We start from the raw sequence: 14,407 nt of genomic DNA on the forward strand, positions 1-14,407 counted from the left end.
AAAGTATGCGTAAGAAGCCCGCACGCGTAAAATTGTACGCATGAAAAAAATCATTACTTTGACGATTAGGAAATCGCCTTGCCGCAAATCGCAATATCGATTTTTAAAATGATATATCGTGCAGCCCTAATCCCTACCATAGCATAGAGTCAGCTTGGTGGGGAGGGGAGTCGGGTCAGCTACCAGTATGTGTTTGAGTTGTGGGAGGAAACTGGAACACCCACACAAACATGGGGAGATCAAGGATACTATCTGCAATAATTTAATATGATCAAAATGTCCCTGAAGTGATATGTCACATGAGATAGATATAGGTACTACTTGTACTGGGGCCTACTAAGAAATTGTCTGATGTCCCTTACTGTTTTCCAGTATAGCAAATATTAAAGTTGAGTTGTTACCTATGAAAATAAGCTCGTAGAAAAGCATGTCCATGTTAAGGTGTATACACACCTGTGATAGATGTCGGCAGTTGGGGATTGGGACCGACCCCGTTGGGTGACATTGCTGGGCCAGGCTGTACAGATGTGAGGTTGGCTGTATAGCTGATGGCGCGTTCTATTGCTATGGGGGGGGCGCGGAAGGACAATGTAGTGGCGCCTACGTGACTACACACGGCATGCACATTTGGGTTCGCCATTGCTTGGGTGAGTTGATCTCCCAGCGGCTTGCTTGCTGGCTGGGGGTTACTGTTGATTTTAAACCTTTCTGTCAGTCAGCGACACAAGAATTTGTGCTTTAAAATAATTTGTATGTAAAAAAAAAAAGCTTTACATCAATCTGTGATCAGCAAGAAATCCTGTGTTTCACAAATAAAACCGGCTGGCACATAGGGAATTTACTATGCAATTCACAACCATCCTCTGTTCCTGGCATTAGCTGCAGTAGGCTATTGGCACACAATGCTGGCAATTTCCCTCTTTTCACGCTCTGTGCATGCATGGGCACTCACAGGTTGGAAAAATCCTGCTTTGTATTGGAAGGCAGGACTGCAACTTAATTATTTGTTGCGAGAAGCCTACCCATCAAGCACTGTGATGTCTGGCAATGAATGGGGAAACCTTTTACTGGGGTTGGCCAAGTGTGTGCTCAAGTTGTGCAGAAGACTGCAGCAGTCCTGTGTTTGCACGCTGCTCCACTTGCTGTCCTGGTAGCTTGAGACTGCAGTTGCAATCATTCAGCCTTGTAAGTCATCCCCTTTGTGTTTTCCTGTAGACTCTTTATTAGCAGCAAAATTTAAAGCTCTAGTTCAGCCTCCTGTTTGTTTGTTGTTTTTAGTATATGTTGTGTGCATTACAATTTGCTACGCAACATTTTTTAGTGTATTACACTTGGTTAGACTAAAAAGCTGTCTGTGAGCTATCCTCCCCTCCCACCCCCAGTCAGTCTGTGAACCCAGAGCTGATCACTTAACCCTGCCAAACTTCTCTCTGTGCTGCTAACAGATTAGCTTATTATGGTCAGCACTACAGTGCTGCAGATTCTTATAAACCTACTGGAGGAACTGCTGTACTATCGTTGCAGTGCTGGCCACAAAGAGTCAATCTCCCCAAGGCAGTGTGAGTTGGTGGACTGGGTCAGGTGATTTGCTTTGTACTGACAAGGGAACCTTTAATCTATTGGAAAAAAGGAGCTACTTGATGCAACTTTTCAGGTACATTTGACGCATGTATTGCAAAAAGTGCAGACATACAATGCACAAAATACTGTGTGTTTATTAATGCCAAATCACTTTCAAATTTAATGTAAACCTTGGAGGCAGAATTAAGCTGGCCATACACTGTACAACTGTGCTTTCAATCGGCATCACCAAGAACCAACATTTCAGTTTTGTATTTCAACCTTTATGTCAATTGCAATGCTGATCATGGGTTAATCGCAGTGCTGATGGAAATCACAATGTTTGCTCAATTAGACGTTTTTTTTGTTTAATCGAATGTCTAATTGCACAAAATCATTGCATTGTAGATGGTCAGCTTTGGTTACCAGGTCCTGCATAAAATAATTCAGGGGGGCATAAAGTAAATTGTGTTGTGATTGTGTCTTGATTAAAACCGCTTCCTGGATCCCGGGAGTCATGGATATCTATTAGGCACAGTGTGGTCACATGACTGCGTGGCAGTAATGATTGGTGAATATGATCGCCTAATGCAGATTTAACTAATTAGCAGAAAAATGAGCAACTTAAAACAGATTAAAGCAGAATGGGCGTTCATAATGGCTCTTTTGTGTCCAAGCTAAAGAGCCTCTCTTGTTCTGAAGGATATTGTTGTCCTCCTGTCTCCCTCCTCTGTTACTGCAGCCCACATCACTCCCGACTCTCAGACCCTGTCATCTCCATGACATTACAACATAGTGCATTTATCTGTCTCCAAAATAGCAGCAACCTCCTGCCACGGTAGCTGATTCTCTGTTTGAACCTTGATCTGAATGCTTGTTTAGTTAACCTAAAAGTTTATCTTGTTTGCTAAACACTTTGTTTTCTGCTTCAGGTCAGAAGCCCTATCCCTGTGCACAATGTGATGCCTACTTTTCTACCAAATCAAATTGTGAGCGCCATCTCTTACGCAAACATGGAGTTGCCAATCTGTCCTTGCGAAGAAACGGTCTTGTGGCCCACTCTAAGGAAAGTGATGCTGGATCACATGATAGCACAGGTAGTGTCTCCAGCCTGCACAACACCTTTTGTTATTCACACTGTTTTTTTCTTTTTGGTATTTTGATTTTCACATTCATGATTAATGTTTGATCACTACACAGATATTGTTTCTTTATATGACATTAGCCCCCACATGATGTTATATCTTCAGCTTGTTCACATGTATTTAAATGCCTTTGTAACGTAAAGATCTCAAGGTACTCCTACAAGCTGCAAATTAATGTGTATACGTGAGCCTGTTCACACTGGCAAGCTGCTGCCATCTCTAATCCCTAATCCAATTTTTTTTATTTTTTTTTATTCTTGATGAAAACAAACCTTTTACCCACACTATTTCCAAAACTATCCTAAGGCTTCTTGCACACCAAGACGTTGCATTAGGTGCCACGTTAAGCTCGCATAACGTGCACCTAACACAATGTATGGTGCTGCAAAAGCCGACGGTAGAGTGAGCCGCGTTAGGCGGCTCGATTCCTATAATGTCTCCCAGAGTGGCGCTGATTGGCCAGCGGGACCACGTGATGCGGAGCGAGACACTCCGCATCACGTGGTCCCGCCGGCCAATCAGCGCCCGCCAGTGCAGTGAATATTAAGTAGCCATGTGCGCGGCTACTGTAGCTGGCTCTCCCCGCCTCCTCTCCGCCCCCCACTGCGCATGTGCAAACAGTCTAACGCGGCTATAGCCGCTCCAACGCCGTAGCATGCTGCACTTTGCGCAGAACGTGCAGCGTTACATGTAACGCAACGTGGGCTGTGTGAACAGCCCACTTGTGTTACATTGCTGTGCGTTGGGGGAGCGTTACAGGCGCACTAACGTGCGCCTGTAACGTCTTGGTGTGTAAGCAGCCTAAAGGTAGCCATACACTGGTCGATTTGCCATCAGATTCGACCAACAGATAGATCCCTCTCTGATCGAAACTGATCAGAGAGGGATCGTATGGCTACCTTTGCTGCAAACAGATTGTGAACCGATTTCAACCTGAAACCGTTCACAATCTGTTGTGGTGGTGGTGCTGCTGCTGCCGCCGCTCCCCCCCCCGCCATACATTACCTGCTCCGCCGGCGCGACTGCCCCCGGTCACCGCTGCTCCGTCTCCGCTCTGGTCTCCAGGTCCGGCATGCTTTACTTCTTCCTGCCGGGCAGGAAGTTTAAACAGTAGAGCGCCCTCTACTGTTTAAACTTCCTGCCGGGCTAGAAGAAGTGAAGCATGCCGGAGACCAGACCAGCATGGAGACGGAGCAGCGGTGAACGGGGGCAATCGTGCCGGCGGAGCAGGTAATGTATGCGGGCTCTATTGCGTCGGTCGTCGGGTACTCGAACGCTGCTAGCGACACGCTCCCTACCCGCGGGTGATCGACGGTAATTTTCCGCACGGAGCGATCGACGGGATCGGACGAAATGGATTGAAATTCGGCGTGTTGCGGGAACGATGTGACAGCAGATTCGATCCCAGTGATCGAATCTGCTGTCGATCTGGCGGGAATCGGCCTAGTGTATGGCCAGCTTAACTGCCTATTTCTGCAGAAGACCTGATAACACATGACTCTTAATGGCCTGTACACACTGCATGCATGTCATAAAAATAATCAAGGTGCATGCATTTTGCCTGTGGAAAGTCCACTGTGGTTTACACAGTAATCACAGTGCCCTGTACACAGTAGTGCCATCTGATTTTCACCTAATTCACAAACGTAGTACCTGCTGTATTTTCGATTGGGTTAAATTAATGGGAGCACAAGAAAATTGCATGGCAAACACAGTGCTATGCATCTTTCTTTTGTGATCTCCTATTTAACTTCCTGCTGGGATTTTTTTCTTCCCAATGATCGCACCCATAATCGCTGCAGAACACCACAGTCGATTGCACCACAGTTTTCATTGTGTGCAGGCCCTAACTTCAGCTGAACCCATATTCTAGTACATTTTTCATGCTTACTTAGTACTGCAGGATTGGAAAATGTGTCAGTTTGTCATGTGGTTTATCATGCTTAAGCCCAATCTACACGATACGATTCTTTGTGCGATTTGATTACGATTGTATTTACGATCCAATTAAATCCAACATGTCCGATCGGGATTCGATTCAATTCGATTTGCCATTGCAAAACAATGGTAAATCGAATTGAATCGAATCCCGATCGGATATGTCGGATTGTAAATAGAATCGTAATCAAAACACACACAGAATCGTATCGTGTAGATGGGGCTTTGTGATGGTAAACTACTTGACTTCTATCAGTTATACTTTCATTGGATGCACTTTAACCTCGCAGGCGGTATGAATATTTCCTGATTTATTTATTTATTTTTAAGCAGTACAATTTTTTTCATATGCTTTTAAACCTTAAAAACGGGAAAAAATCATACCACAGGTAGATCTGCAGCACCTTCTGCACTTTACTCACCTCCACTGGATTTAATGCTACAATTCTCCCAACTGTCCACTTGGTGGTGCTCTACCCCCATGGTTGAGATCACTGTCTGTCCTCATGTGACAACTGCGATGTCACCCAAGGTTTCAAGAGCCGCCAAGGACCGGAACAAGACTGACTGAAAGCCTCTGGATCCCGGGGAGGCGAGTTACAAATGCCTAGCTCTGCATATACACCCCCTCCCCCTCCGCAGCAACCCTCGGCCAGTCTCAGGATTACTGCGAAGGAGGTTAAGAGATGTATTCCTCCAATAGGGCCCATTTCACATTATCTGTGGTGCTGTCCGTTATGACGCACTGTACATAGTTTGCAATCCTCATGTTACCGTTCACAGTATGGCTGGAAAGATTTTATCACACAAGGCACACAACTTCCTGTTGGGTGTCATCGTGTTGTGGCCGCTGACATCTGCACTATAATGCACTGCAAATTACATGCTGTGCTTTGGGAACACATGCGCAAAGTCGAATTCATGCATGCGTTATGTATTGTGAAATAGCCACAGGAATTACTTCCGTAATGTGGTAGTGTTTGAATTTTTATATTAAAAAACCTTTTAGAATTAAGATTGTTTAGTAAATGCACTAGTCTTGGCATTTTTATGACACACTTGCTTAAATGTACGTCTTCTTTTCTTAACAGATAGTCAATCTGATGCAGATTTCTCGGCTGCAGAAAATGATGCACTAGATTTGACTTTTGAGGACAAGGAACAAGCTGGGCAAACTGAACTTATGGAAGCCAATGAGGTGCCCACGAACAAGCAGCCTGAAAACCTGGCACTAGACCAGGAGAAGGCCAAACAGGAAAGAGTTGAACACTTAGAAGATGATGTTGTTAGCAATAAAAGCCTGGATCTTAATTTTGCAAGCAAACTAATAGACTTCAAACTGTCACCAAGTGACCAAGCAGCAAGCAACTCTTGTGATGTTTGTGGAAAAAGTTTTAAGTATCCTGCTACCCTAGGCAGGCACAAGAAAGCACACTCATGTGAGGGCAAGCATCAAGAAAAAAGCAGTGACAACGAATGCCAAGATCTTCCAACTCCTCCCTGTCACTTAGTTACTGAAGGTCCTTCCGAGGAAGCAGAAGACCAGGAAGAAGAGCTCCCAGTTGATTTAAAAGTGTGCAAATCTCCTGTGGAGGCTAAGCAAGATGAACAGAACAAAGAATGCAGTGAGTTACTAGAAGAGAAGGCAGAAAGATCATTGGATAAAAGTGATGATGACAAAGACTCCAAATCTGAGACCAAAGGGACGAAAGCTGACAAAAGAAAGAAGATATGCGCTGTCTGTAGCAAGCGTTTCTGGTCCCTTCAGGATCTTACAAGACACATGAGATCACACACAGGTTTGTGAGGTCTCTAATTCTCTTTACATACCTTTCAGAGTAGAGTCACGTTATTCCATTTAGTCTTTTGTACACTGAATGCAATATGGGAATAATTTTATAATCCAGTAACATGTAAAGATTGTTACTGTGTGCATCACTGCAGTATAGGCTGAACATATGCCAGCTATGTTACATGCAACGCTTGGATTTATGGCATTCTTTGTTTTCCCATGATGCCCTGTCTTGTTGCATTAGTCATCTGAGTGGTAATTTTCCCAAGATTTATTTGCTCGAAAGTGGAACTAAACTTTCCAAATTTCATTTTCTCTATTGGTTTTCTATTAAAGTAATACTGGGGTGAAAATAAACTGATGAGATTAACAATTGTATCAATCTTCCTCCTCCTAGAACATGCGTTCCCCATAGCACATAGTGGAAAACGCATATGCGATTCTGCCTAGTGTGTTCCTATCCTGAGCGTTACACTATAATCCCACACCAGGTCCAGACTGGACCAAAATGGTCACTTGCATACCTGATGTTTAACTCTTTCAGGCAGAGAGGAAAAAAAAACCACTGCAGTTTGTTTGCTTGGCACTGTACATACACGTCTATCTCATCATGTCACGTCGGTATTCCTTTAAGCTCTGTAAGCCAGTTTGAGGTACTGGTTGAGGGCGACCTGACTATTATCTCCAGCAATGCTAGGAGCAAGAGCAGCAAACACAAAAACAATTCTGCATATTGCATTCACAGACGAGCATAATTAGATTGTCATTTTGGTATTATTCTTTTTGTCTGCTCTTCTGAATAGGTTTATTGGTATTCAGAGATAACATAGTAGTTTTTCGGTTTCCCAAGAAACTAGCATTGCAAAAAGACCTCCTTGTACGATGTAACATTACATGGATTTTTTACCCTCAGTATAACACTTTTTGTACGGTGTAATGCAATGTGCACACATCCAATTATGATTGGCCAATTTGGCCACTCCCATGTAGTATGAAAGCATATCTACACAATCTGTTCATAGTATTCAAAATCTGTTGGCCCTCATACTTCATGGAGGCAGCAGAATTGGTCATTCATTGGCCAATCAAAATTGGATTTGTGTACCAGGCTTACTAGTTGTGGTGAAAGCTGAGCTTCTCTGGGATGTCACTATTAATCAGCTCTGAAGACGACTGGGAAAGGGACCCTGTGAAACAATAACACATTTTTGGGCTTCATGGAATATGTATGTATGCGAGGGAGGGGCAATTTTTGCATTCTTAAAGAGTCTGAAGAGAAAATAATTCTTGCTTTTTACCTGCTATTTAGTTTAAGCATTATGAGGAGAGGTGAAACGCTGCATTCCCATGGCAAAACAAGGGCATTATACCCCCAAATCCCGGGGCAAACATCCAAGACTTGAATTTTGCTGCCCGGGGAGGCAGAGCTTAGCGCTGTAGCTCTGCCTCTACTGAGGTCATCTGTGCGTGGATCTCCACCTTTCCCCGTCCCTCTCAGTGAAGGAAGACTGAGAGGGGTGAGGAGAGGCGGTGATTGACTCCAGTAGAAGCAGAGCTACAGCGCTTAGCTCTGCCTCTTTCATGAAGCACTGCCCGCATTTTGCCCTGCGGACTTGCAGGGTATAAAGCCCTCGTTTTGCCGCGGGAATGTAGCGTTTCACCTCTACTCATACTGCTTAAAATAAATAGCAGGTAAAAAGCAAGCATTCTTTTCGCTTCAGACTCTCTTTAAAGGACTTACGAGGCCAAGAGGAGTAAAAAAAGTTAATTACTTGCATGGTCGTTTCAGGCACGGAGGACGCCGTCCGCGCCCGCCGTGCCGCTCCGCCGGGTCCCCCCGCTCATTATCCCCCCGGGCCGGCTCCCGACCCCACGGTCCGGGTCGGGCCCTCCTGCATCTTCAAAGATGGCCGCTTCCTCTGGCCGCGGCTGCGCAGTCCGCCTGGCGGCGAGTGCGGCTGCGCAGCTCTAGGGCCAACCCCCCCCCGATCCACGCTACGTAGCGTGGATCGGAGGGGTTGGCCCTAGGGCTGCGCAGCCGCGGCCAGAGGGTGCGGCCATCTTTGAAGAGGAAGGAGAGCCCGGGCCGTGGGGTCGGGAGCCGGCCCGGGGGGGTAATGAGCGGGGGGACCCGGCGGAGCGGCGCGGACGGCGTCCTCCGTGCCTGAAACGACCATGCAAGTAATTAACTTTTTTTACTCCTCATGGCCTCGTAAGTCCTTTAAGCTTTAACACATCCAATTTTGATTGGGCAAGGGCCGGCCAATTTTACCACCTACATGTGGGATTGTTGTAGTTAGTCTGTTGGCCCTCATACTACAAGGATATGGTAAAATTTGCCAATTCTAGGCCAAGAGCTTGAAGTTTTTTGTTTTTTGTTTCATGAAATGGGGAAAATCTCTGGATGCTATCTTGCTTGATCAGTGTAAACTAAACCATATGCCGGCCCATAAGCATCAATGCTGTAAGATCTGTATTCTGAACCTGCATGTTTTGTCTTCTAGGTGAACGGCCTTACAAATGTCAGACCTGCGAACGCACTTTTACTCTGAAGCACAGTTTGGTGCGCCACCAACGGATCCATCAGAAAGTCAGGGATGCGAAGGGCCATCCTAAGGACAGTGACAGAGAGGAGAAGCTGCTTCGGGGTGAGGATGAGAGTGACACGGAGTCCCTGCAGAGCAGCACGCACCACACATCAGAAAATGAATGTGATACACTCTCACCTCTCAACAGTCACTCTGTAACCAGAAGCAAAAAAAGTGCTGCTGAGGAATCATCTCAAAAACCTGAACTTGAGTCTGGAAACAGCACTCCAAAGCACGCTTCAGGGGCGGATGCTAAAGGTACAGACTGCCGGAGAAGCTCAGAGCGCAAAGCCGTACAGAATTCCAATAGAGAGTCTGAGAAAGCGAACACTTAGACATCACAGGCATCTCTTCCTGCTGTAGGGAGGGAATGAGCCAGAGATCTGGAGGTTTCATGGCTCTCTCCAGTGGCTTAAACAGAATCATACTTAAACTTGATCCATTTCAAGGAGCTATTGACAGCTACAGGGGATTATGGCAGGCCATACCATGTGCCATAACCTTACGCTATAATGCAAACTTTATATGGATTTTGAGTGCCTTACTACTTTATTACATTTTGCTACCACAGTTTTTTCAGTAAATATATTTTCTATGTAAGAGAAATTTAAAGTTATTCAATAGCGGACCTTTTCCAGTAAAGCATTAATTGTTTTCCTTTAATGATTGAAAATCTTGCATCAATCACTGTCGTTCCAGAGGTGAACATTTAGTCACGGAGAAAGCCATTCAGTACTAAAGCCAATAACTGGAAGAATTAAGAAAATGGAAAAAATAACTTTTTGATAGGTTGAGGAATACATGAGATCCTTCTCCGGGAGGTCAGTTGGTGTCGTGACCTACATCTGGAATGTGCTGGTTGAGAACATATGCAAACCCTACAGCAATTTTTGTAAACCAGGAAAAGCAATCTATATACGTCTAGAACTCTGGAGCTTGATCTTACTTTAGGTCTCTGAATGGTGTTACTATGTAGTAGTTCTACCTCGGATAAATACAGAGAGGATTCAGCCGAAACATCACCATCCACGGAACTGTCTGCTCCGGCCTGTCTTGATTCTGTTTGCTTGAATTCAACTGCTTACTAGTTTCTGCATTTTGCAGAACAATTTGGGCAATATTTGCCTGTAAATTACCAGTTAACTTTTGAATCCTGGTATTAATAAATATATATTAATAGAACCGTTCTATGTTTTTTTTTTCTTCCCCTTTTATTGCTAGCCTTTGGCAGTTCTCTTGCATTGCACCATTCCAAACCTCTTCTGAAAACAGAGGCTGTGTGCATTAAAGTGCGTGTAGACTTTGATGTGTCCTGCCAAGGAGGTGGGGACAAGAGGTGGACTTTGTAACAGACTAAGAGTTCTGTCTTCCAACATCGGATGCCTTAACCATCGTGACCAGCTTATTTCTTAGACAGAATGTACTACTGGTGAAAAGAGAAAAGCTAGAATACAGTTTGTACTATGGCGCTTGAAAATCAGCCTATTGAAAAGTATATGTAAATATATATAATCTGTGTGTATGTTGAGTTGGTGTGTGTGTGTGTGTGTATATGTATATTTTGCATATAAGTCGACACACAGATACAAAGGTGTATGGTTTGGTAAACGTAAAATGCTCTACTGTAACTGTGCAATTTGCCCTCTTCAGTTTTTTGCAGTCTCCAGAAAGTTGTACATTTTATTTACACTTACCTTACTAATGTCCTGTTGCTTCCTTTTATTTCTCCAGCCAACATGTTTCTTATTATTTCTTGCAAACTATGCCCAAACTTTATGTGCACCTTGGGGGTACAAGCATGGTAAAGGAAGAAGTCCTGTAAAAACCATTGGTGAAAGATTATCGGTTTAGAAGCACATTACCTTTTATGTAGTATACACACAACACATTTTATAGCTACCACTTGGTGCATTTGTTTATCATGACCAAACCGCAAATGTAGTTGCCGATTTTGTTTAAAAAAAAAAAACCCAACTCCTTACTGTTTCCATGGGAGGCACCAGTTAGGACCTCCAGTCATACCAGCCCGAACTTCGTTGAAAACCAACCCTTTTCACCTTTGGATAGTGTAGTAGATATGGAACCACTATTAGATTCCTGATGGAGAATATTTCACTCAGTTCTTATTAGCACCATGTGTGAAGAAATCGCTTTAATACTAATTTATGCAAAATGTACATATGGATAGAATGCTACTTTAAAGTAATTTTCTCACATTCTGGGCTGAGTTTAAATTTGTTACTGAAGAAACTTCACATTAGTGTGACTGAAGTCCCCTTTTGAAATGCATTCAGAGAAACTGAGCTGAAAAATATCTTCCAGAAACAAGTCTTTTTTTTTTTTTTTTTTTTTTTTTAAACAACATTGCTTAGAAAAAGCAGATTTTTTTTTTTTTTTTTTTTTTTTTTGGTAGTCCCCTTCAGACCGAACGAGATGCAACAAACAATGACAGTCACTGCCAATGCAGGGCTGCAACTGCATCACAATACTTTCTGTGTTTGTACCCTATGTTGTCAATCGTTTTTACTGTTCTTTTATATGTAAACAGCTTAAAATCTATCTCAGCCAGCCTATGCTAAGGCAGCGTGAGTAGATTATCCTTGGAGGGCAGCAGAACTATAGATTTATTTTTTACCACTGTCCTAATGTTTATATTAAATTTAGGCAATAAAATTTAAGCGGTCAATCTTGAGGGATCATTCAGTACAACACTGTCACAGTATGTGTGCAATGCCCGACAATCAACTGAATGACCAGTAAAGCAGAGCAGCAGCTATAGCAACATTGTGACTTTATTATATGTAAAATATTTCTATACTGGGTTAGCAGTACAAGATATATGTCAGTGCAGACAACTGGCTTTAGTATATGAGAAATCGAAAACGGTGATTCACTGATTTTTCTTTACCATGTGTTCTTAGCAATCAACATGAATTTAAAAAAAAAAATCCACCCCTGCATTTTAATCTCTTTATTTTTATGTTGTGTATCTCCTAAATGTTTGATGTTATGAATTTTTACTGTAAAGTGATGTATCTGAGCTGATCAACCTGTCAGAGTGGGACATTTGTTAGCAATAATCAAAAATGGATCTAAAGCTTTATTTAAATATATTTGTACCTTAGAAGGTAAACTCGCTATTTTTTTTTTTTTTCATTTCAACTGAATGCAAATATTCATACCTGTACTTTGGAGGAGCTGTTCCCAGACTATTGTCACTTTGTTGTATTAAACTGTGAAGTATATGCCATGATTAAACTCTGGGTGAACTGTAGAGTAGGTTTGCATGTTCAGCTATTTTTGTGTCTTCCCCCCCCCCCCCAAACCCCCCCACCCCTCCCCCCACCTTTCTCTTTTACTTCTCTTCTCAGGGCTTTGCAATTTGAATATTCTCTATTTTATTTTAACTTTGACAGTTCTGAGTTTAAAAAAAATGAATTGATAAATATATTTAATAGCTAGGTAATGGAATCACTACAATGAGCACTTGACTGTGAATGCAATAAAGGCCCCATTGCGTAGAGGACTATCTTTTTTTTTATATAGCTTGGGCTACACAACAGTCGTAATTCCAAGATCACAATTGATTTTTTTTCTTCCTTTTTTTGTGTGCAAGAACAAAATCAATCTTCCAGATTAAACCCTATTAATAAAACAGGAATTTATGTATCAAACTGTACAAATTCATATTTTTCTAAAGGGAACCTAAACTGCTGCTATGCATTTATATACAAGACTGGTTGGTCTATGCCACATGAACAGAAACTCCCTTTTGTTTTGGTACTTGTATTCCTCCTTTTTATTCAGCTACTTCCAAAATAAAAATAAAAAAGCTGTTCTGTATCAAACAATCTAAGCAATAAAATGTTATATTTAAATATAAAGGTGGCCAGTTTTGCTTTGTGTGTACAATTTTGCCTCCAATCACACACAACATGCACACACAATATTTGTGTCAAAGGTTGAGTTTTGCCTCCAGTCACACTAATAAACACACATACAAAGTAACATCCAAAAGTAAAAGAATTCAGATGCCTTCATTTTTTTATGTTGCACCCTTGTGGTAAACCTGTTTTTATGAGGGTTTTTTTTCTCTCATCTGTACTAATTTTGTTCATACTTTTTCAGCAGTACTGAAAACGTGGACATAATTTTAGTCTTAAAGAGGGAAATAACACATTAACAGAAGTATTCATACATTTTACTTACTACATCGTTGAAGCACTTTTATCAGTAATTACTGCCTGGTGTGTTCTGGGATATGATGTGGCCAGCTTCACACACACGAGTGCATGGGACTTTTCTGCAGAGACCTTCTGCAGATTCTGTCAGTGCTATGTCATGCTGGATAAAGTCAAGACTGCCAAACACTTATAGATGGTCACCACATTGACCATCAGATAGGTCCCTCTCTGATCGAATCTGATCAGAGGGATCGATTAGCTGCCCATACACTACACTATTGTCAGTAGATTTCCGCATGAAATTCGATCTTACCCACTTAATGTGCTCCCCAGCATGTTGTCAGCAGAGCTAATCTCGCGTCTCAGCCAGTGCACCTCCTTCTGTGTCCCGTGTCTTCACTCCATGCCTTGGATCTTTTCCTTGTGTCTTCTATCCCGGGGTGCCTGTGTCATGTGACAAACACAAGTGGTCTGGCCGATTAAGCGATATCTTTCGACAACCAATTTACTGGATTGCGGCCAAAAAAATCTCTAGCAGATTCGATCAGAGTAATTGAATTTGCTGAATGTCCACACTAAAAATCAAAAGTGTATGGCCACCTTTAAGGTGCGTACACATGCACTACGGCCGCCAACGGCGGGTCCGTCAGACCCTCCCACTGGGCTGACTTTCAGGCGACAGTAGCGCTACTGTCGCCTGAAAGTCCGCCCAGCGGGAGGGTCTGACAGACCTGTCGTTGGTGGCCGTAGTGCGTGTATACGCACCTTTAGTCAGACACCTATTTTGTTATCACTTTGTACATGTTTGATGTGTGAAGTCAAGGCTATCTGAATACTTTCTGAATGCACTGTGGATATACTGTTTTGTTTCCAGACACACATGATGTACATGGAGTCACATGTGAACACATACCAGATACTGTGAAATGTACATCTCCCTTATTTAAAATAAAACACTGATGAAGAAAGGGATCGTCTTAGTATCAAGACTGTACCGCTTCTGGCTGTAAAATGACTCCATTCATTTGATTTATTCCAGATGTTTGCTGTAACATACTGAGAAAAACCTATAATTTTGGCTCTTATTCAAAGCCTATTTTCTCCTACGTTTTCTCCTAAGTGATGTTTTCACATCTTATCAATAAAATGCCTTTTAAGCAGCCAGCAAGCAAGAAAATACTCAGGGTAATTTTGACAGCA

General features: G+C 42.7%; 1 protein-coding gene across 4 annotated transcripts in view; it reads left to right on the top strand.

The window, feature by feature from the left end:
• The window catches only part of RREB1 (ras responsive element binding protein 1), a 128,792-nt gene extending 115,885 nt beyond the window's left edge, over window positions 1-12,907 (top strand). For all 4 annotated transcript variants that reach the window (XM_068236850.1, XM_068236852.1, XM_068236851.1 and 1 more), the window contains 3 exons: window positions 2,493-2,657; window positions 5,735-6,442; window positions 8,940-12,907. In XM_068236850.1, the coding sequence (XP_068092951.1) occupies window positions 2,493-2,657; window positions 5,735-6,442; window positions 8,940-9,358 (1,292 nt within the window). In that variant the 3' untranslated portion in view covers window positions 9,359-12,907. The remainder of the gene's footprint in view (window positions 1-2,492; window positions 2,658-5,734; window positions 6,443-8,939) is intronic.
• Window positions 12,908-14,407: the final 1,500 nt, after the last annotated feature.

The sequence above is a fragment of the Hyperolius riggenbachi genome, chromosome 5 (assembly GCF_040937935.1).
Source record: "Hyperolius riggenbachi isolate aHypRig1 chromosome 5, aHypRig1.pri, whole genome shotgun sequence".
NCBI classification, from domain to species: Eukaryota; Metazoa; Chordata; class Amphibia; order Anura; family Hyperoliidae; genus Hyperolius; species Hyperolius riggenbachi.